General features: G+C 45.5%; 2 protein-coding genes across 3 annotated transcripts in view; one reads left to right on the top strand and one right to left on the bottom strand.

The window, feature by feature from the left end:
- Window positions 1-8390, top strand: part of ITIH5 (inter-alpha-trypsin inhibitor heavy chain 5) — a 49942-nt gene extending 41552 nt beyond the window's left edge. Inside the window, exons 11-14 of the mRNA XM_074828048.1 lie at window positions 295-345; window positions 1397-1513; window positions 4027-4404; window positions 5688-8390. Coding sequence (XP_074684149.1) covers window positions 295-345; window positions 1397-1513; window positions 4027-4404; window positions 5688-5986 — 845 coding nt within the window. The 3' untranslated portion in view covers window positions 5987-8390. The remainder of the gene's footprint in view (window positions 1-294; window positions 346-1396; window positions 1514-4026; window positions 4405-5687) is intronic.
- Window positions 8391-10681: 2291 nt separating this feature from the next.
- LOC141923862 (store-operated calcium entry regulator STIMATE-like) overlaps window positions 10682-22488 on the bottom strand; it is a 37315-nt gene continuing 25508 nt past the window's right edge. Inside the window, exons 5-9 of one of the 2 annotated variants that reach the window (XR_012623418.1) lie at window positions 19775-19887; window positions 18565-18648; window positions 17873-17989; window positions 11966-12094; window positions 11239-11329 (exon numbers count right to left, since the gene is read on the bottom strand). Coding sequence is in view for 1 of the 2 variants with exons in the window: in XM_074825505.1 (XP_074681606.1) it covers window positions 11216-11329; window positions 17873-17989; window positions 18565-18648; window positions 19775-19887 (428 nt within the window). In the remaining variant the exon portion in view is untranslated. Of the gene's footprint in view, window positions 11330-11965; window positions 12095-17872; window positions 17990-18564; window positions 18649-19774; window positions 19888-22488 lie in introns of both variants that reach the window. The other variant, XM_074825505.1, reaches the window with a different exon arrangement.

A 22488-nucleotide genomic window follows, 5' to 3' on the forward strand; every position in this document is an offset into this window, starting at 1 on the left:
CTTTGGCAACAGGGATGATCTAGCCAGTGAACCGATGGGTGGTAAACAGAAGACTTTCATATTGATTTTGTTAATTGTGGGCTGGGTGACCTTGATCAAACCTTTTAGGCACCTTACCCCCTGGAACCACTTACTGTTCTGTAGAAACTATTGAAGAAAAATTGGTATTCTAAATGAAGCTTAAAGTAGCTGCAGGAATATGTCCCATAATCTCATTGAATAATATTTTGAGAACATTATTATACTATGGCTGTTTCTGCTGCTCAATAAGTAACTGTCCTTCCCCATTTCTAGGTCTACACAGACAGCAAGATAAACAAAGAATTAAAATCTCCAGAACTTCAGGTCAGTGCCTGTTTTCATGCCTTTAATAATCCAAAATAATAGTGGCTGATTTATGGAAACCTCAGTTGCATGCCACTGTGGTATAACCATCCTGACAGATCAGCCAAAATCATTTTTACTAGACCTGCAGTGTAAGGAGAAAAATGAAAACAAAAACAAAATACAGAGAGGATCAGTAATGAGATGTGTGAGTAAACATAGCAAGGCAGATGATCTACAACTCTTGATCCTCATGTTTGAGACTTCTGTAGCAAGTTTTCTCTGTACTAGAACTAGTCAAAAACCATTTTATAAAGTAATGTTGCTGAAATTTAAAAAGTGTTGGTAAAGGAAAAAAAAAAATTCTATAGTGTTTTGCTATTTCCCTGTTGATTCTGCACCTCTACTTAACATCCTTTTCATACATAGAACACTGAAGAATAAACCCAGATTAAGAATTTAGACTTGAATTTCACCGAGTAAGGTCAAACTTACCTTAAAAACTAGGGGTTTGCCTTGTCTTATTATTAATAAAAAGTATCTGGTAGTTGATGATGGGTCAAAAATTGCTGAAAAATTAAGGTTGTGGGATTGTTTAAAATCTGCTGTTGACTGCTCCAATCCGATACAGAGGACCAGGAAGATTCAGTGTAGGTGTGCCCATGCAGCAGTCCTTGGTTAGAGAATACATTTTTGAGTGCTGTGAGGGATGTAGCCTCCCAACAGAGTATGGAGGAGTATAAAACACCTGCATGACAATTCCTGTAAATCACTGAAATGATGTTCCAGGAAGAACATATCCTGATTTTCACCTGGACTGCTTTAGATTTTGCGTTTTTATTGTAAACCCAACCTCTTCTGTGAGAAAACCAAAACAAAATAACAATCTTTGTGAAAAACAAAGCAAAACGTGGCATTTCCTGGCAAACTCTGTCCAACCCTCTAAAACCAACAAACTGGGAGGTCTTAAGAAAACAGGGACAAACACACTTTGTTAAAGCAGTTTTGTTTCATTCTTGGACACTGCAGTTTTGTGTAAGTCACATTTGTCTCTTTTTCCATGTTTTCTCAGCGGATGGAGACCCTCACTTTGTCATTGATTTTCCCTCCAGCAAGTTCTCTGTCTGCTTCAATATTGATGGAGAACCAGGGGACATTCTCCGACTGGTCTCTGATCATAAGGAATCTGGTGAGCAGCCAAGCAAAGCAGTTGCTTGTGGAGGAAAGCTGAAGTGCAAGGCCAGATCTCTAGCAATAAGACTAAGCACCAAAGTGCTTCATAGGCAAGAAAGTGGCAGGAATTTAGAAAAAGTTGTTTTTCTGGCCAGGCAATGGAAAATTAGTGCACACCAGTTTTCTGGCTCTAATCCCCTGGATTAGAAGGGGAGGCAAACTGCTCACTTGCACTTACTGACATCCAACTTTAGCATAGTTTATGGGTAAATTCACAGAAAGCCTAAGCACACAGGAGGCGTGGCCACTGTTACATACACAGTTTATCTACAGAAGTGTTTGTCAACAGAGTAGACCTAGCCATAGAGAGAACTGGCCTTTATGTATATCCAAACTCTTCCTAGTTCAGGTCTTCATTGAGTGGAATCAAGAGAGCAGCAATTATGTGTAAACAGCCAAGAGACCCACTTGAGTGCATGAGGACCACATTGCACCCCTTCAGTCCAGCTAGACTGGCGAGCTCAGTTCCTGATCATTTGACCCAGTATGGGCTGGGGGTTGCACTTGACCAGTGCTGCAACAGCCACAGCTGAATGAACAGCCACGGGCATTTTGCATGTAGTTTTTGCATAAACCGTGCAGCCACCTCCGTACTGAGAGATTACACAGGGGCTTCAGCTTCCTGGTGCCAACAGTGCGTTTCTTTGACAGTGCAACTTCATCAGCCCTCTAGTTACAAAGTCACAACAGGCAAATAAAAGATTTGGACTCACCAAAACTGCTCTGTTATTGGAGCTTCACTCTTTACTTTTACAGTAGTGTTCACTTCAGGACAGAGGGAACTATCCAAACAGGCTAACCAAGCACTGAGGCTGTTTCAGTGAAAAGACTAACAAACTGGTTTACTGGGTCATGACAGCCTTGAGGAAACCCACACGATTCAGGATCTGCTTTGTCCAAAGCCAGTCTGATCCTCAGGGGCCCAACTGTGGTCTGATCCAATCCGGAATTCTAAGCAGGGCAGCTAATAAGCAGATTATGTCCTGAGCAGGGAAGTGGTGAGAGGAAGGGGTATCAAAACCAGAGCAATGCACAGACTTGTTTTAAAGATAAATAACCCCACAGTAAAGTTATAAGAATTCTGTTCTGTGTGGCAGTGGTCTAGCCTCCATATTTCTGTGTTCATGCCTGCCTTAATGAGTAAGATCCAGCTCCTGGCAATGTTTCCCTTAAACTTCTTTTACAGACTGTGTTTGTGCTACCTCTTGAATGATTCTGTGGCTCAAATGCAAAATGAGCTTGAGAAAAACAGACTCTGTAGCACTAGCAAGTTGAGTCTATGAAGACAGAAAGGAGAGATTCCCCCCAGGAACGATGGGATATGGAGATATTTCATCTCAGTGTTGGTGGCTTGGGTCTAGCTTGGGTTAGCAACAAGTCTCCTCCTTTACTGTTACTGTCTAGTAGCTGTTCAGAGGCCTGTGGGAAGTGAGACGCTGTCTTGTGGACAGCACGTCACAAAAATAATTTTAATGATTGGGAATCTTACTGTGGACATCTAGGCTTTATTTGACTCAGTGGGAGCTGCACCTTAGACTACTCAAAAGTGGTTCTTTTGGGGAAAAACTGAGGGAAGTGGGAAAGGCAGCACTGGTGAAGCTGGGAATAACCCAATGGGAGTGCAGGGTTCAGGGTCCTCTTCTGCAGAGACACAAAGAGAACCTGAATTTCTTACACTGCCATCTGAGGAGGTTCAGCACTTCACCTCAGACTGTTGCAGGTCAGGCTATTCCCTCTACAGGTCCCACTCAGTCTTTAGTGTGTCAGCCAAGGAAATAACCCTTACTCTGTGGCTTCCCAGGCTAATTCTCTTCTTAGGAGTCAGGTAGAGAGGGACATCAAACCACAATTGTCTACTACTCTGAGATTCTCTGAGACAGCGGCATTCAGATACACCCAGGTCCTCTTCCTAGAAGTTCAGTCCATATGCCAGTTGGTGATATGAGGAAAAGCAGGCCTGCCAGCAGCTTTTCTTAGTCCTCCAAGATCTGGTATGTTTGCCCAGGTTTGAATTATGCACCAACAAATGGGTGGTCTAGGTAAATCATACCACGGTTGATCAGGCTATAGCAGTCAAGGAGATAAATATTTGTCTTATGTGGCTCAAAATCCCCACACATCATTGTCTCAGTCATAGGTAGGTCTAAAGTTGGATGGAGCTTAGGAAGTGGCCGTGCTGAGGAGCAGCTGATCCTATCCTGTAGCACTGTGTATACAATGTCAGGACTAATGGAGCTGGGGGCACCTGTCTCCAGGAAATGACAATATTTCTCAGCTTGGGTAAATTCAGGTGTTCTGTGTAAGGTAATCATTTTGTAACAGACTGGTTATACTGTTTTGAATACTGGTAGGCGAAATAATCGAGCATGAGGTCACCACCTGCATGTCCTTAGTTGCAAGGCTTGTATCTTTGAGACAATAGACCTATTCTTGGTTCCAGCTTTCATTTATTGATTATTTTCCTTCAAGGTGTAACTGTGAATGGGCAATTAATTGGAGCTCCTGCACCACCCAACGGCCACAAGAAGCATCGGACTTACTTCAGCACGATCACGATCCTCAGCAATAAGCCAGAGAGATCTTACCTAGAGATCACACCCAAAAGAATCATTCTGGATGATGGGGAAAGACTTCTTCTGTCCTGTGATCGGAGTGCTGTTGTGCGAAGCAGCAGCCTCGAGGTGTCCATCTCTGCTAATTCCAACATCACTGTGACGATACGAGACACAATCAGCTTTGTCATCCTCATCCACCATTACAAGAAGCCGGCCCCGTATCAGAGGAATCACCTGGGGTTCTACATCTCCAACAGTAAAGGCCTCTCTTCTGACTCCCATGGGCTACTGGGTAGGTAGCAGGTTCTCGGGTTCAGAGCTGTAAAACAGACAAAAATGATCCTTTCAAACAGTTTTAAAGGATAGAGACAGGAGGTAATGAACAAGGCAGGTGGGGATTAAGTTTACATCCACTCAATCAACTTCTCTATTGCTAGTATCCCCAACGCCTCTTCCATCTTTTTTCTGTATGAGCTATCTCCCACTATCCTAGCTATGTGGCTGTGCCTGTTTTTCACGTTTCCACTCCTTTTATGATACAGTTGTCACTAGAACACATGCTTTATGCTCCCAACAGAGACAGAAACCAAGTATTGCACAAGAACCCTGAATACTCTAACAGTAGTTCTAATTCAGAATAGCCCAGCTGCTACTGTGCTCTCAGGGACATAGCAAAGTAGAGTTTGAATCTCTCTAGGCAGAGAAGATAGTCAACTGAGGTCTTACAGATTCTGAAAGAGAGCTCCAGTCAGAGAGCTAGTACACTGCCAGAGATCGCTGGCTTAGCCTTCAAGTGCTGCACTTGCACATGTCCACAGGGTCTGTTTTTGCAGGACTGAGATGTTTACACCCAAGCCTGATGGAGATCAAGAAACATTGCTACTTTTTGTGGCCCCTTTCTTTCAAACGTGAAGTGAGAAAAGAGCCATCCCCACATTTTGAGAGCTACTAGGCTTTAGGTAGGCTCAGAGAATGTCTAGATGGTTGGGTTCTTTCAACCACAGAGAAATAGTGATGTTTATGGACATGTACAGGTGCAGAACTCTGAGACTGAAGCCACAGGTTTTGTGACATTCAGGCACCCCCAGGTTAAGCAGGAGATGATCCCTCAGGAGTGGGGTTTTGGATTCAGGCCATTCACGTGCACAAACATCAAAATCCACTCTTAGATTTGTCCTAAAAGAACTTGTCCCCAAGAAGGCAAGGGAAGAGAACTTTGACCTTCAGGCCTAGATCTTTCTGCTCACTGATGGGCATTGTATGGGTTATTATCCTCTAGTAACTGTGGCCCACAGAAGGGAACTTACTGCTAGCAGCTCAAAAAACTCTTTAGCTCAGCCAATGGATCTTGATGAGTGGAAAAAAAGAAATGGGTTTTATTCTAATCTCTGTGTTTGTGAGACTTAGAAAAGAATTGCAGGCCTAGATTCATCCTGCTATTGCAGAGAAGCCCTTTACAACCCCATATGTTAAGAATCCTCAAAACATGGCCTAATAAAAAAAAAATAAAATCACCAACTTATAAACAAGCACAGAACAGCCAGTCATGAACTCTTATTTTATCTTGCCTTGCAGGTCAGTTCTTGAACCATGAAGTTAAACTTCTTCAGGACTCTCTAAACACAACTCATCAGCAGGTTGGTCAGAACCAAACTGAAGCATTAAAGCCAAACCCTACAAATACCCTGAAAGTGAAGGGACGGCTCGTTCCTGTGGTGTGGAAGCAGAGGAGGATCTACAATGGCCAGCAGGAAGTTGACTGCTGGTTTGCCAAAAACAATGCGGACAAATTGATCGACGGGAGCTATAAAGACTATTTGGCGTCTCATCCATTTGACACAGGAACCAGCTTTGGGATGATTAACAGCCTTTAAGGCCGATCATAGCAATGCATTACAACAGCATGTGTGACAGCGGTTCCCTTCTGAAGCCTCTAGAGCTAGGCAACTTATGAATATGTCTTTACTTTTTGGTGCCAAAGAAACCAAGGCTTTTTTCCCTTGGAAATCAGCTGTCTCTCTTTCATGCTAGATGAACATTATTCATCAAATTCCTGAAGACAAGGAGGTTGAGGGGGAAGGGTTGAGGACATGGTTAAAGGCATGATCGGTGCTCTCCCAGTGGGAAGGGAGGGAGAAATGGGCTAGCACTCACATCGAACAGTGCAGAGAGCTGCTGGCCTTGAAATAAACCCATGCAGGGATCTGTGCAATACCCCCAGGGGCTGATGAGTACACCCAGTGAGAGGCACAGAATGTACAGCACAGTGCCTATCTAGAGAGACAACCTTGGGTGATACACCTTGCGAAGAAGTGACTGGGAGCACCTGCTCCAACCATGGTCCCTGGGGAAAGAAGAGAGAGGGGAGAGGTGGGTAGATACTTATCTGCAGTGACCCATTAGCATCAGAGGCAAAAATCAAAACCTTAAATCAACAGCTTTCCTGGTTGTTGGGATAGGGTCTGGATTTGCCACTAAGCATGATGTTCCCTGAATGACTACGGACTCTTAAAACAGTGGTGAAAACCTTCATGTGGTTTATTGCTGTCTCAGTGCACAGGTCGTGTGCTTAAAAAGCACCTCCAGGCTTCAGCAGCAACAGGAGTGGTGCAGGCTTCCATTCCGTGGAGCATCTCATTTAAATAACATCGCAGGTTTAGTGATTACTCGAGTCTTGACTCCGTCAGAGAGAAACAAAGTTCCACTGTGAGCTTCCAACAGACCTGCCACCTCCTTGAGCAGAGTATCACTCCTGCTTAGCAGAGACTTAAATTCTCTAAAGGATGATGAACCAGCACCCGTGACAGCTTATGACCCTACAAAGCAGCCTTTTGAATTTAGACTAGACGTTTCTAGCTGCTTTTCTAATCAGGAAGGAAGTCTTTATTTACTCCAAATTGTCAAAAAATTTTCATCCCAATTTCCCCTGGCTCCTTCTCCTTCCTTACACTGCAGGAATTTGTATGCAGCAGGAATTTGGCAGCAGGAGGTTACAGAAGGGTCCGCCAGCCACCCCCACTGCAGGTGGTGCTGCTCTGTAAAGAAACCTCCAAACCCAAAGTGCAAGGCTGTGGTCTATTTTAAAGTGAGACATCACTGAATAATGCTATAGATCAGCCACAGGGGAGTTTGCTTCATAGAGAACTTGGCCAAAGGGGACTTTGACAACCACAAAGACATTTACACAGCAAGGCCAAATTGAGCTCATGTATACTCTGCCTTTCCAGAACTGTAAGGAAGGAGGGTAGGCGTGGAAGCATCTCCAGGAGCTAAATGATATCCATGTGTTCAGAGAGAACAGAGTTGCCAGAGACATACAGAAATAAGTTCAATCTTGACTGCATATTTAACAATTAAATCATATTGTTGCTGTAGGAGCTCCAGCTGCTGGGGGTGGGGTGGTGATTTTTCCAGTTGCTTTGATCATCTAGTTTAGTACTGCTAGCACTGTGGCAGCAGAGCAGGTAAAAAGCATGGTTACTTATTCACACCATGTGCTGTGGGGAAGAGGAAACAGCCAAAAGCAACCAGCTAGATTTAACTGCACTCTAGAAGATCCTTACGGAGAGCTCAGTTAGTGCAAAACTCATGCCAAGGCTCATGCTTTGGAACAAAACTTAAAGAAAAAAATACTGCTTTGGGCCCAGCTATCTTGAGAAAAAGCTCTCTTGCAAGGGAGAACTGATGGCAAGACCTTCCACACAGTCCTGACCATGCAATAACCAAAGAGGTTAACGCTCTGCAGCGTGCTTGTGGGCCAGAAAGGAGACGAGAAAGAGCATCTGTGAAGTTTTCACCACCCAAGAAGACAGTGGGAAGATCACCCAGCCCGTTTCCAAATAACCTCCCATTTCACTAGCGCAGGGTGAACAGGATAGTGGCAGTGAACTTATAGACAGTCCAGGGTTTGGCAGGTGTCTTCTTCATACTATCCTTACTGAAAAGAGATTTCTTTGAAATCTTCACTCTCCTCCCACATTTTGCTGTTCAAGTGTATTGCTAAGGGGAGCGATTGGCTTCAGCTCTCCTCTCGTCTCATCTCTCCTGTATATAGATATGTGTATATATATACACACATATATATATTGCTAATGCTTCAGGTGCATCATTACTCCTCTTCCTCCTCCTCCTCCAGCCAAGGAAACATATTTCTTTCAGGGCCTGGAAAGAACAATGATCAAGTCCAACTTTGCAGCCAGATGAAGCACCTGGAGTAATATACTCAAGTTCTCGTTAAGGCTCCCGTTATCCATTTCACAATAAATATTTTACAGTGAACACTGCAGTGAAGCTTTCATTTGGCAAAGATAAAATGAGCTTTGAAGCTAAGGTTATGTATGTTTTATGCTGCTGGACAAGCTCATGTTACCAGATGGCTGAAAGAACCACTTACAAGTTAACAATAGGTTGGGAACCAAAGTAAATTCAGCAGAAAATTAAAGGTCAGTGATGTTCTTCAGCCTCTATACACTTGGTAAGAAGCAAGAAGTGTGTTATGTGAACAGAGCCTAGGGGTCTACTCCCACACTAAACTGAGAATTTAACCACATAGAGAAGACTGATCCTGCCTTTAAATACAGTAGCATAGGACATGGAAAACCAGAGTTTTTTCTCCTGCTGCCCCAAGATTAGTAAGAGCAAAGGCACATCATGAACTGTAAACTCCATCTTTCCCCATCTGTAAAGGGGACATCACAACACTTCCCTCTCTCAGAAGGAGAATGTGTCCAGGCTTGGCCCTCACAGCCCTTTGTCATAACACAGAGAGTTTCCAGCAAGTGCACTGCAACAACTGCACATGCAGGCATACGTTTGTTCTCATCTCCGACAGCATCACAGAACCCTTTGTTTTGCAGTGATATGGTTAAAGATTGCAAGCTGATAGCTCAGGAACGGGGGCTGAGCAATCACTTTGGAGTGCAATGGAAACAGTTGCACACCACCATTTCAGACAAGGGAGCAGCACTCCTGAATTTAGGATTGCTGAAACACCACTGGCTATGCAATGCTCGAGAGGGACAACCTTCCCCCACATCATGGTTGCCCAGCTGTCACCTACTGCAAGTCTCTTTGGCCAGCCTCAGTCAAGAGCTAAGAGTGTCATGTTTATTCCCCACCCAAGATCCCATCACTGACCTTCCATTTTAGGACAAGGACTTCGCTGTGGCTGAATTTGCACTCTTCACATACTGCAGCATTGCACTGTGCAGCCCTATAACATGAACAGAAACCAAAGTGCAAGTACACCTCAAAACAGGGACCAAGTTTCTAATAGGGAAGCTGTTTTAATCTATTTTCAGTCAAGGCCTTAAACAGCACAGGAGTTATTCCAGCCCTTACCAGCTTAGAGCTCTGCCAGACAAGCAAAAGTTGCATTGTGAAACTGATTTCACCAAGCAATATAAATGATCTATTCAGAAAGCTGTGTGCCATGTGTTCCAAAAGCCATTTGATGTGCCAGCACAAGTAGGATTTTGACCCTTCGTTAAGTAAGGAAGAAACAAACAGGGACTTAATTTCCAGAAATACAGTATAAGGCTGCACAGCTGCAAGTGTAGCCAAGCACGTCTAGTTCACTAAGGGGCATGCACGACTTAGATTTGCATCTAATGCTTCTGAACTACTTTGAAGTTGGAAAAAAAAAAAAAACAACAAAAAACTTCACACGCTCTGAGCTCAGCTGTTAAAAGTCTAAAGCTGTTTAAGTTAGAAAATCCAAATCCTTTATTTCCTACTGCTTCGTAAGACATGTTTTCTTCAGAAAAATACAAGTGAGAGGGGGAAAAAAAATAAAAAGGTAACTCCTGCCCAACTTCTGGGTACTGTCTTGCAATAAACAAGGCCTGTCTGTGGCTCAACTAGGTTTATCTGTCCAGTTCAGTAGATCCTGGACCAGGCCCTTGGACCACTTGGACTCAGTAAGGGTCTCACCACAGCTGTGCATCTGCACCCAGCCTGGGAGTTTGTTATGCAGCTGCTCTGTGCTCTCTCCCCCCAGGAGAGCTGTGAAGTGTTTTGCATTTTTGTGTGTTTATAGATGAATACAGTATGTTAACAAGAGAGCAAGGACAAAGCCCTGCACCTCACACCTGAAGCAGAAGGTGCCATGGGTCTTCTCCTGCAGCAGTCCTACCCGAAGCTGTTTGCTTACACCCAGAAGATCACAGGGCTTCAAGGTGACTCTTCAGACATAGCTTTTGAATCAGGTCCTGCAAAGATTTTACGGGTTTCTTTTAAACTAGGTAAAAGGGAAGTGGTCAACTTCTAGTTCCCAGTAAACACTCACTTGTAAGGTGGCAACTGGGATTGATCTCCCAGTCTGTTCCAGTCTGGACTCCAGCCCAGGCTGATGCTGCAGCATCAGCTCTGCACTGAAGTGGCTCATACAGCCTATCTACAGAAACTGAGCACTGTGGCTCAGCTCTTCTGTAGGTTTACTAGGATAGCCCTGCTACAGAAAGACAACCTGCCCTGGGAGGAACCGGTCAGGAAAGATTTCAACAGATCCCCTTCCTCCCCTTTACAGCATTAGGGTCTTGCGAAACATTAAGCACATGGAGGCGTTTCAGTTATGAAGCAGTTTTAGGTCAAATATTTATTACATTCCTTATAAAACAGTAAAAGGCATCAGATCCACTGAGACAATCTTCCCCATTCAAGACATTTAAATACATATTGTGAATGAATTCTTTTGAGTATTGTGAATGTAAAAGTGTTACATTTCAGGTAGTACAGGATAGATTTTTTTTCTCTTTTCTATAAAAAGAAAGCAGACAATCTTGATTTCAGACTCTAGCCCTGACAAGAAGTTATACCCAGCTGGCCAGCCAGGGGAAGTACATATCCATACCCCTAACCTCAATGTGCCTGCATGTGTACAGGTTAGGGTCAGACAGGTAGAGCAGATACTGCTCAAGCCCGTACAGGATGCACAGACACCATCCCAAAGAGACAAATGCAGAAGGACACATCTAGATGAGGCAGGCAAAAGGATCTCCACAGATCCATAGGGATCGACGGGTATTCCCCACCCTGCCCTTCCTCGGCCAGCTCAAGGATCACAGTGTTACTTCCCTTCCTCCACCTCCCTTGTCCCGGTGCTGTCAGATGACCACTTGATAGCTGGGCTGCTTCATCTTCTGGTTTGTTCCCTGGAGTCCTGAAATATCTTGGTCGCTTTCAGACTGATCAAAATCCATGTCTGGAGAGAGTAACACCTAGAAAGGAGAACAGACAGAAGCTGATGGAGTGAAAGTCCTCAGTTCTTCTTGATACTGCTTGAGACCCTAGAGGGGTTTGCTGCAAGATCTAATCCTCTCTGGCAGATGGGAAGGGTCTTAAGGTCAGTTTGAGCATCTCTCCAACAACAGCCAGACAGATTTGGGTACAGACACCATGATGAGCTGGTGTGTCCCCCACCCCCCCACCTCAAGACCAGAACAGGCAGCTAAAAGCTCTGTTCCCCACAGGCCAGGACTCACACATGGACATGCACATTCAGGCCAGGCTGCAGCCTCAGTGGAGATGTACAAAAACTAGGCCACATACTTTGCAAACAGCTGTACCAAATGTAGACCTTTCCCCAGGCCCCCAGCTACTTGCTGTCTCCAGGACTAACCCAGGAGAGCAAGCAGAGCTACAGAGTTAGCTTCAGCCATGGCCAGCAAGCTCAGGAGCTGTGTCCTAGCCTGGTAGCATCTTATTTCCACCTGGCACAGCAGCTCCTGGCTCAGTCTAAATCGTGGGAGGCAAAACAGAGCGCTGACACCTCTCACCAGTACCTCTCCAGGTAAGAAAGCTCACAGCTTTGCTGCACGATCAAAAGGCTGCCCATTGCCTCCAGGAACACCTACGCTTTCAGCAGCTTAACTTCAGACTTGAAGCTACCAACAGGGTGTTTTGAGCTAACTGGCTGCCACCGGCCTGGAGCATTTGTACGACGCAGACAGAGCCACATGTGGGGCATCCTCCAGCCACATCATCTGGAAGAAGAAAAAGGCCGGATTTTACTCAGGCTACGGCTGCACTGACTGCAGAAGAACTGAAACCCAACGCCAACAGGCTGGATGGATGAGTAGTTTGCATGGCTTGACGGATTGTTTGTTCAGCCCCATCTTACCCCTTCTTCTTACCTCAACCCCCCAGTTTTGGGCAAGAGAAGCCTTACCCTCGTTAGCCCTGCCAGCAGCTGGCTCTCAGCACAGCTGCAGTGCAGCCAGCCCTTGTGCTATAGCTTATGTCACACCCAGCAGTACTTGGGAGCTTGGTCAAGTCATGGGATTCTGGTAACACTGGTCACATCATCAGAAGCCTGGCCAGGTCCTTGGCATCTCAGCACCCAACTCTGAGGGGCACAAGCCTAACAGCACAAAGGCCTCCAGTGATAGTTCCCTAGATGAGCAATACCAGCAGCCCTCTCCCTCTCCTTCACTTGCCCACCACAGAACTCAAAGAGCATCATTATTTCATGACCGATTCAGGGACAAGGGGCAGGTCCCACAACCACCCCCACAAACATAGCTTCCTCCAGCAAGGCAGTGTAGGTCTTTCACCCAAACCTCAGCCCCATTTGACCACACTTTGCTCCAACGACTGAACCAATGCACTATGAAGCTTCCCTGTGCCCGACTCACAGCAGCCTCCCAGCTCAAAGGCACAAAAGTCAAGGGATGGTACACAGGCTTTTAACCAAGCACGTTCACCCGCAGAGTGTCCCCAACAGCTCGGCCAGTCCCGGAGCTTGGGCAAAACCAGGAGCATGGGGGAATTAATCTTATCCATTGCTACCTCTGGGCACAGTTGTGAATTAACATGCCCTCCACTTGTTAGCATTTAGGCAGCACCATGGGGCCAGTCACCACAGCAACAAGACAACTAAACAGGAAAAACAAACTGCAATGAGTCAATGGCTTCAAAGGAGCCGAAGAGCCACAGGGGAAGATTTCCTCCCCACCCTCACACACACTCCAGCCCCTCCATCTGATGTTGTTATCTTCACAGTAGCACGTCAGACACTCAAAAGATAGCAGTAGATCAGATTAACCTCTCTTGTGCACCCCCCTCCCCCACTGGTCTCAAGGAATTTTTTTTGGTTCAAGACATACACTGGAAAGTTTCCATATCTTCCAAGTGAAGACTTCCTCTGTTTATCTTATTAATATTGTGATGCTGTTGAACCTAAAAATGAGTGGTTAATTAGTCACACACGGCATTATGAACGCACTGAACTCTGACAGGCTGCAGCAGGCTAGTTTTGGGGTCTGAAAAACTGGTAATTTCAGTGAGTTTCAGCTGCAAACTCAACTCCCATTGCAGCCAAGCATGGCTGGCTGAGCAGGCACTAAACATTGTGCATCCAGACCCATTCAGGCTAGTATCTGCCCACCATACAACCTGCATGAAGCTGCTCGAGCCAACAGTCCCCCAGCAACCTTTTCACAGTTCCTCAGGGAGCTTCATCATGAGACAGCACCTCATCGCTATGACAGTCATGGGATATACCCTCAGATATGGTTTTCAAGCCAAACTCCAGTTGGGGAGTTTTCAGACCAATTTGGACAAGGCACTTCCCCTGCAGATGCATCCAGGTCAGGATCACAGCAGGTCGGTGGTACAGCTGGGAATGGACCACAGTCTTCCAGTCCCAGGACAATGTGCTACTGTCTCACTCAGCAGTCCTCAAATACTTCATGCATCCCTCCTCGCACCAGGAAGCCAGCAGCTTGCAAAACAACATGGGTCACGCTACTGAAACAGGACTGCCCACGTGCTCTGCCAAACCCTCCTGTCTGGGGGAAGAGCCTGCTTACTGGTTTGGTACTCCATCCAAGTAGAGCCTTCAGATAACCAAGCCCTCTCCGTAACACTTAGTTCTCATCCGTCTGTGCAATCTCTATGACACATGTTGTAAAACAAAGGAGCTCTGGGGCCATTTCCCTGCTAGCTATGAAAATCTGTTTGCCTAAAACTCCACCAGCTTGGTGTAGAGGCAGGAACCATCCCACTGTCCTCCTGCATCTGAGCTTCGATGAGTTCCCATGAATCAGTAGGACTGACAGGTGGGGAAGTCTCCTTCCAGAGACACCTCTATGCCCACCTTCATTTAGCTACCCTGTAAGGACCCGGCACCTTAGTTCACCCTGAGCTATTTAAAAATCAGCTCAGTTAAGCAACCAGCAAGTCAGTCTTGCTCTTGGGGTATTCTTCAATACTTAAAAGCAAGCAGCATAGATATTGGCATTCTCCAGCATCTTCAGTCTAGGGATTTGCCAACAGTCACAGCTTCTGTGAAGGGAATGGGGATAGGTGCTGAACTCCATGCTGACCAAAGGCAGGTCCCCATTTAGCTTTCCTCCCAACCTTTAACTAGTCTCTAGTTTCACCCTAATCGTTCTCACAAGTACCACTGTTTTTAGACTGAATTTTGCTTTAAGGCTCTTCTCTGAAAAATCTAAGCCTTCAGAAAAGGAGCAGAAAGTCACATACCACCCTTGGGGAAAGAAATAGAAACAAGTTCAAAAAAAGATCAAATAAAACATTATTAAAACTGAGTTGTTTTCCTGAGTGGAGGAAACAAAGAAATCGCTGATAAGATCTAAAGTTTATTGGCACTTTGCAAGGGCAAGGGAAAAGAGACTCAGGTCAAGGGCAGGACACATCAAAAGCAGAAATAAGGGCCACGCAGATGAACGCTTTTCCCCAGCCTGAACAGCACTGGATTCAGACTGGCTCTCTTGAGAGATCTCTTTCCATCCCATGAGAGGGCAAAAAAAGACTGCGAAGATTTACCAAGGCAGGGCACAAGTCTGAAACAAAAGAAAGCTTTAAGACTGACTTGAAAGGAATGGTGAAATTCTTCCAGCCATAAGAGTGAGTTGTCCCTTTCCAAGTTTCAGTGTAAAAAGGTTCAGCAGTTGCTCCATTACAAGCAAGAGCCCATCATCGCATCTGTGGCTCACCAGAAGAGCTTTAAAGCCTACAAGAGACTGCCAGTTCTTTGGTCTGTGCTGCAGCCATGGAGTCAGTGACACCAGTGACAGGATTGCTGCTTGCTGGGTTTCTTCTTGCTACCCAGCTGGTCTCCCAAGCCAAGGTCAAAGATGCATTTTCCTGCTATCCCTATAGAAAATACTGAGTGTGGGTTTTTAACAGGTTAACTCCAGCCCGCCCTTTCCATTCTCCTTCCTCTCTCCCCTTCCTTTTCCAAACACAAACTGCTAGTTCGAGTGAAAATAATGACACTCTCTACTGGCGAGATAGGCAGAGGGTTGAAATTCAAGAAGGCAGCATGATGGGGAGCTGTTGGCGCCTGCTGCTAGACAGCCCTGATGAACCCTGATAAACTGCGGGACACATTAGCCTCAGCCAGCTCTGCCCTGTACAGAGATGCTTCTCAGTCTCCCTCCCTCTCCGTGGGGCAGCAGGGAGGGAAGAAATTCCCCCACTTGAACAGGTTATTAGCAGAAAAGAGCCCAGCAAACCCTCATTTTCTGTTTTTGAGCCTAAATTCCAACCAATCTAACTGTAAGGCCCAGCCAGCCAACATAATCTTTAATTCATAACCCAAAAAGTTGACACATGAAGCAGGAGCCTATGGCTGTACCTCAAGGTCCAGTGCCAAGAAAGAGTTGGAAAAGCAGGTCACCCACTTCTGTATTTCTTCATTACCTGCCTCCTGTGCCCAAACTATTTGTTGGGCCAGAAGCACAGGAACTTGTCTGAGCAGCAAGAAGGTAGTCCTCAGACTGCTCTAGGTACAAACCAGTCCCCTTGGTAGCTCCACTGCAGTGATGGGTTTCAAGGTGGACAGATGACCTGCACGTTGAAGGTCTCAGCAAAAATTTGAGGAAAAGTCAAGTACTTGGAAGACAGAAGAAGCTTTTGACAATAAGAGTCAGACTCTGGGAGTCAGTTTCCACCACTTGAAACAACCTGTCTAGTGAAGCTACCAGAAGAGCCTTTCCTAGCTTCTGGAGATTAACAGATATCTTCCCTTTAAATTATCCAAAACTGAGCTAGAGGCCACAAAACACTTACCCCACCTTCAGTGGAGCAAGGCAGAGGATCAGCTCCATTTTCATGGAAAACCATTAACTGCAATACCATCTGGTATCCACAGCAGCAAGCCATCTATAGATGCTCTAAATTTAGGTTTGAAAGGCTGGAAAGGAGATTGGTGTCTCAACTAGAGATGCCACCTCCTCACCCTTGTTTCTGAGCTAGTATAATTTTAACCGATCTTAAGCCTCCAGGGACACGCCAGCATACCCAGTCAGTAAGGCAGATCTTCACCACCGCTTTTACATTTGGAGCAGACCTCCAACCTCCCTCTTTCAAGAAAGTACCAGTCTTGAACATCAATCACCTCTAAGAAACCAAGACTGTGCAATAACCAGGGAGACATTCATGCCCAGAGTTAATCCACCTCCATGTCCTAGGTATGAGTTCTTGGCTTCAATGAACAACTATCGAAACATACTGGTACTGCCCAGCTCAGATCTCTCTTCCCTCCTCTCTCCAAAACAATAAAAGATTTCTTGAGGGTGCCCTCACCACACACACCACTCAAAAAACTCCCTGAGGCACACTGTTCACACGTTTCTAGTGATCTTGCCAAACTACAGCTGTTTATCTGGAAGTTGGGCCAGGAGGGGTGACTCACTTGTCTCAACAGCTGCTCACATCTGCCTGCCCATCCTGCCAGAGGGAGGATGCCTCCAACACTGCATCCCCATGAGCAGCAGCTGCTTCCCCACTGCACCCCTGAGCCGTGGAAGCCATTGCTGCTGTGTGGACTGCCAAGCACACTGTTAAATGCTATTGCCTCTGTGTGTGTTTCAATGTCATCAGTAGCTGGCCATCCCACCCATCAGCAAAAAAGCTCTTTATAAAAGAGCTCTCAGAAAGCAAGGGCTATTTCTGTTCATCCTAAACTCCTCAGCAGAAGCTACTCCAGGAACCTGTGACTGCCAGAAGCTATCTTATCTCAGCAAGTCTCGCCAGCAAACTGCGGGATATCAGCAGTCATACACAGAGCACTTCGAAACAGGGTCTGGATGCCAGGGGAAGGAAGGGAATTCAACCCAGTGACTCAGGTTGTAGTCTCTGCCCAAAAGCAGATGAGAAACACAGACACCACCTGCCCAGCAAACCACATGTTATTAACAAGAACAAAGTCTGCTGGGACTGGAGCACTTCCTCCCCTCCATAACTTTTAAGTGTCAAGCTCAGACTAGACAAAAATACAGCTTCCTACGGCTAAGAAACCATCATCTGGCTGAAAAAATATCAAACACTGACAAAAATAGGATTCCCAGCTAGGCCTTCACCTCTAGAATTGCAGTAAAGAAAGCAAGCTCTTCTAAGCTAAGATTAATTACAATTAAAAATGGGAAAGTTGAAAGAGACAGTGCAGAGATACCCACCAGCTTCAGCCTGCCACTGCAACAAGCCCACACAAGTTAGAGCAAAAGCTAGCTCATCCCTTACAAGATACTGCCATCATTTAGGGCACTATTTCAGCAACACTCTGTGGGTTGTAATATTTCTCTTTGTTAGACAGGGCCAGATCATCCCAGAAAACACCCCTCTCTTGACCTCAGCTACAAGCATGGAAAGTCAGTTTGACTTAGCAGGGTCATCAACCGCATGCACAAAGCATGACCTGAGGTCTAGGCAATGTTGCATGATGGTGGTGAAGCACACAGACCATGCCACAAGCTTGCAGTGTGGTCTGAAACACAGGACATTCTTGGTCTTACCTGAGATTCCTCAGTCCTCCTAGCCCGAGGAGCTTCTATGGATCCACTGACGTCCGGAGTGTCCTTCTGCTTATATTTCCTCATGATCAAGCTGTCCACAACCCAGAACATAATGGCCTTGGGGAGAAAGAAATTGCATTAATAGATCAGAGACCAAAATACAAAGTCATTCAATCACAGCTGTTTCTTCTTCTTTTGGTTTCTCCAGATGTCCAGCCTTGATCAACCTAATTGAATATCTAAATTAACTCTGCATCATGTGTGTCCATGGGAATTGGAGGAGTCAAATTCCTGACATCCTTTCTTACATAAAACTTACTGATTCCATAGTTGTTGAAGACCCAGTGAAGAGAAAAAACCCATCCTATAGGAACTTAAAGGGCTTTGGGGCATTCCCACGCCTGTAGCTTGCTGCCAAGATGCAGCCCTCAGCTAATGAACACCAGTTTTCTTCAAAGTCAGCCACCCAGCAGCTTGGACAAGGGAGTGGGAATTAGGAACAGAAACTGTGGCAGGGCGGTAGTGACATATTTGTGTATTCATGACAAATATTTGTTTCCAGTCCCCTCCACTGTGTCCCAGCCACTTCGATTACTCAAGGCAGCCCAAGACATTTCCCGTAGACGCTCCCCATGGGAGTGGACCATGACTTCCAAACCACCCCACCCAGTGCTTGCAGAGGCATCACTTACATTGACTATAAAAGGCACAACAAGCATGACCAGGACGAGCTCCAATTGGGGGTTTGGGATGTATCCCAGGAGGATCTGCTGAAGCTGCAGAGGAGAAAGCATTCCGAAGCATTATTTGAACAGCTCTGTTGTGAGATCTTTGCTGCAAACTGGTTGCCTTCTTACAACAGCAGTCTCTTAGGTAGGGCTCTGCAGCCTTTTAGCCCAGCTCTTCGAAAGATTACACGAGCTATTCCTCTAGCCCAGCTGCCAAACACAGAATTTTGTACAGATCAAGAGATAAGTACTGTTAGTCTTTCAGTTTAACTACCCATGACAACTGGTGGGACTTGCCTTGGCTCTTTGGAGCCTAGCTGGAAAATAAGGACACCAGCCATGTGTGATAAGTGTGGAGAGGAATCCAGCAGCATCTCTGGATCTAGCAGTGCATGCTGCTGAACAACATATTCACATCCAAGTCAGCACTGTAGGCTACTGCGTTAGAAAGACAAGCCCTTAACGGGAACAGATAAGTGCTCCCAGACTGCTGTAAATAACTCCTCAGTCAAGTCACATCTGCCTGTGAGGTACCAGGCACTACATGGAAATGCACTCAGTACTGAAGTTACTCATCAACATCCAGAATTAGTTTTTATACCCATCACATCTACCTGCCGCCATGTATGTGGTTACAACTGCCACAGGATTATTATTTTTTTTTTTTTTTAAAGATAAACACAATTTTTTTTAAAGATCAACACAATTACCATTGCATGAGCTACCATACAGAAGCAGTTGGGGGTCAGGGGAAAGGACAGCATACTACTGGGATAGTTTTCCCAAATTAACCTCTAAGAGTCCCCCTAGTTTAGGCATGCAATCACAAAACACCAACATGAACTGACTTGACAAGACAATGTAGAAATCCTCTGGCAGAACTAAAGTAGCTCAGCTGCCAGCCCAGCCCATTTTATCCTTCCAAGGATGGAAAAGAAAATTAAAAACGCATCTTATTCCACTAACGTTTGACTAGCAAGAGAATGTTCCGAAAGCCAAACTGTTATGAAAGTCCTGTTTCCCCAAACTTAAAGTAATAGCTTATGATTACAGAGAGATGTCAACAAGTTGTAAGGATTAAAGACCTGTGATGATGGGGACCACTAATAAGGCAAAGCTGACAAGAAACAAGCCACAGAAACTGTGGCTAGAAAAATACAGCTCAGAAGCTTACCTTTGTCCAACCAGGGATAAGCAGGACAAGGCTAATCACAGTCTTCTCGAAAACCATTATCAGCAAGTAGAGGATACACTGGCCAATCCAGGCAGCAGCTTGTGGAGGGTCACCTGGGAAAACAGCATATTAAGTCTGAGACAGAGGACGGGAGGAGAGAGCCTTGCAGAAAAGTTGCCTTATGCTTAATACCTGAGCTGGTTAGAGGGACAGGGAAAATGTTTCCATATTGCAAGCTCTGCAGCGAGACAAATACTCAATACCAAACTTAAAGTTAGTGGAGAGATTGTCTATCTACAGTTGTATGAGCACATGCCTGGGGTAGAAAGGTTTGGGGTGCCTGCTGGGTCTACAAGTCATTGCTCCACTGAAGATCAAAATGTACCAAGATCTAAGCTCAAATCCTTCCAGTTTAAAAAAAAAGAATAAATCTGACTTGTACTAGAGAAAATTTAGCAGACTTGCACTCCTTACTATTTGCAGCTCATTTTGCATCTTTGCAAACTGATGTAGAAAAATAAGCACAGAAAGGCAAAACCACACCCCACTTCCATTTGTGCAGACCCCCTGTATCAGGACAGCTATTTGTCTTTCATATTGCAGTTGTGCTTTTGAATCAAACTTGACTATAAGCAAGAGAGCTCTCCCTCATGAGATACCACATACACCACTACCACCACCAGCCTTCTGTTCTAGAAGCCGGTTCTCTTTTTGGACTCCTTTTAGTGTAGATTCCAAAATGGAGATGGCAATGAACCAAACCTCTGCTTGATTTGAAGGGCAAGCAAGTAACAAAGGAGTTTCAGACGTGACTCAAAAAGCCCCACCTACCTCCCAGATGCTAATGTTATCTGTATTCATCTTCCTCCTACCCTGCTCTCCATTCCACCAACCTGCCTCCAAAATCCACCAAGGGGAGAAAACCACCACCAAAAATCTTCTTGCCTTGCATCTCCTTCCCCACTGCCTGTCCTTTCTAGATCAACTGCTTTGCTGGAGCAAGATCTACAAATGTCCTACAAGGCAGGCAGGCAGCTTCAGTAAGAAGGGAGACAAACAACTCCGGATCTGCCTGAAGACCTGAAATTCCCCATGTTTATCCAGAAACCCCAGTACCTGCAAACACTCCTGGGCTCTCAAGGGCCACACCTCAGCAGTATCATGACTGCCCAATGGAAAAACCATTCCTGGTAACTCTAAGACAAACAGATCAACTTCTATGAATCTTGGTTTGGATAACAAACATCTTCTCCTCTACTTGGGGAAGAGGATGCACACAGCCTTGGAGATGCATTTTTCCCTCTCCTTCAGCCTCCAGTGGGCATTGCCAGTACCCACCCCAAGTACTGAGCTACTTTTGAGCTGGATGGATACAGGGGTTTGAGGGCAGGAAGCTCTGCTTGCCAAAGGGTGCAAGTACCCCCTCTCCCCAAAGTACAGACCACTAAACTCCTCCTTAGAGAAGGCTTCAAAGCACAGAAACCTCAGCATCCTACTGCAATGATTCCTTACAAGCAGGTGTTGCTTTGGGGCATCAGTTGTTCTGTTTGCCCCTTGTCTGGTACCTTTTTGCAAGGTACTAGAGATCTAATTTCTCTTCACTTTGGCAAACCTAGAAAGGGTTGCAGAGATGGGTCCCCTCTGCTTTCCCCCCACCCTTCCAGTGGGTAGGAGCCTCATAGTAGCTCACAAAATCGTGGCTGCTTTGATTAGAACAGCAGACTGATAGACCTTTCTGAATTAAAGCTAATCCCAATTGCAAATCCCAAAACAAGACACTGCTGGACTGACCCTCCTCTATACAAAGACCAGTCATACCCTGCACACTCCTCTATAAAAAAAAATAAAATCAGTCATTGAAGACATCACCTGCAATTTGCTTCCTGCCAAGCCTTACCCACCCAGTTGCCAGCAACAGTCTGAAAATATCTGGTCACCAATTTCAATACAAGAAGCATAAGCTTTCAGTCCTAAAGAGAATTAATTTTTTTTTTTTGCTGATGAAGTGAAGAGCTGGTTATACGATACTTGCTGTCTGAGCAAGAGACAGGGGCTCCATTGCTCCAGGTTTTAAAGCAATTCACTCAAAAAGAATCAATGCTGATTAAATATGAATGTTTCCAGTGGGGTACTTACCAAGTAATAAGTAAAAGCATATTTGCATTGTTAACAACGATAATGGTACCATATCTATTACATGTGCTTGCTTCAGCCCTCTGTAAGCACCCTGCCAGCTGGTTATCATCTTCCCAGGCTCATCAGAATATCTCAGGTCTGCAAAACTGAGCTACAGTATCTGGCTTAGGAAAGCTGCAGCATTTCCTCTTACCACTTGAATATAAAGATAACCCCTGGCAACACTTGTTTCCAGCATAATTGGGCCAGAATTTGGAATTGCATCTGTGCAAGAGAACCCAACCCACCGTGAGATGCCAGCGCTCAACATGCTGTCGGATGGCAGCAGACTGGGAGCTCTGCCCCACTTCTCTCACCACAATACTGAAGACGTGGCAGGGGAAGGCAACACCAGCAGTTTGCAAAAGCCCATTTATCCAAACCACTATGCAAACCTGTGACCACGAGACCAGCAGTGCATACTGGGATTTAGTAAGAGCTGGTATCCAACCAAGCCCAGCTCTAGAGGGATCCGCTTCCCAGCAAGGGCAAAACAGGTTTGCGTGTATATTTGTCCTTATTCTGTCATTTGTTAGCAA

This window comes from Strix aluco, chromosome 5 (assembly GCF_031877795.1).
Source record: "Strix aluco isolate bStrAlu1 chromosome 5, bStrAlu1.hap1, whole genome shotgun sequence".
Taxonomy (NCBI): Eukaryota; Metazoa; Chordata; class Aves; order Strigiformes; family Strigidae; genus Strix; species Strix aluco.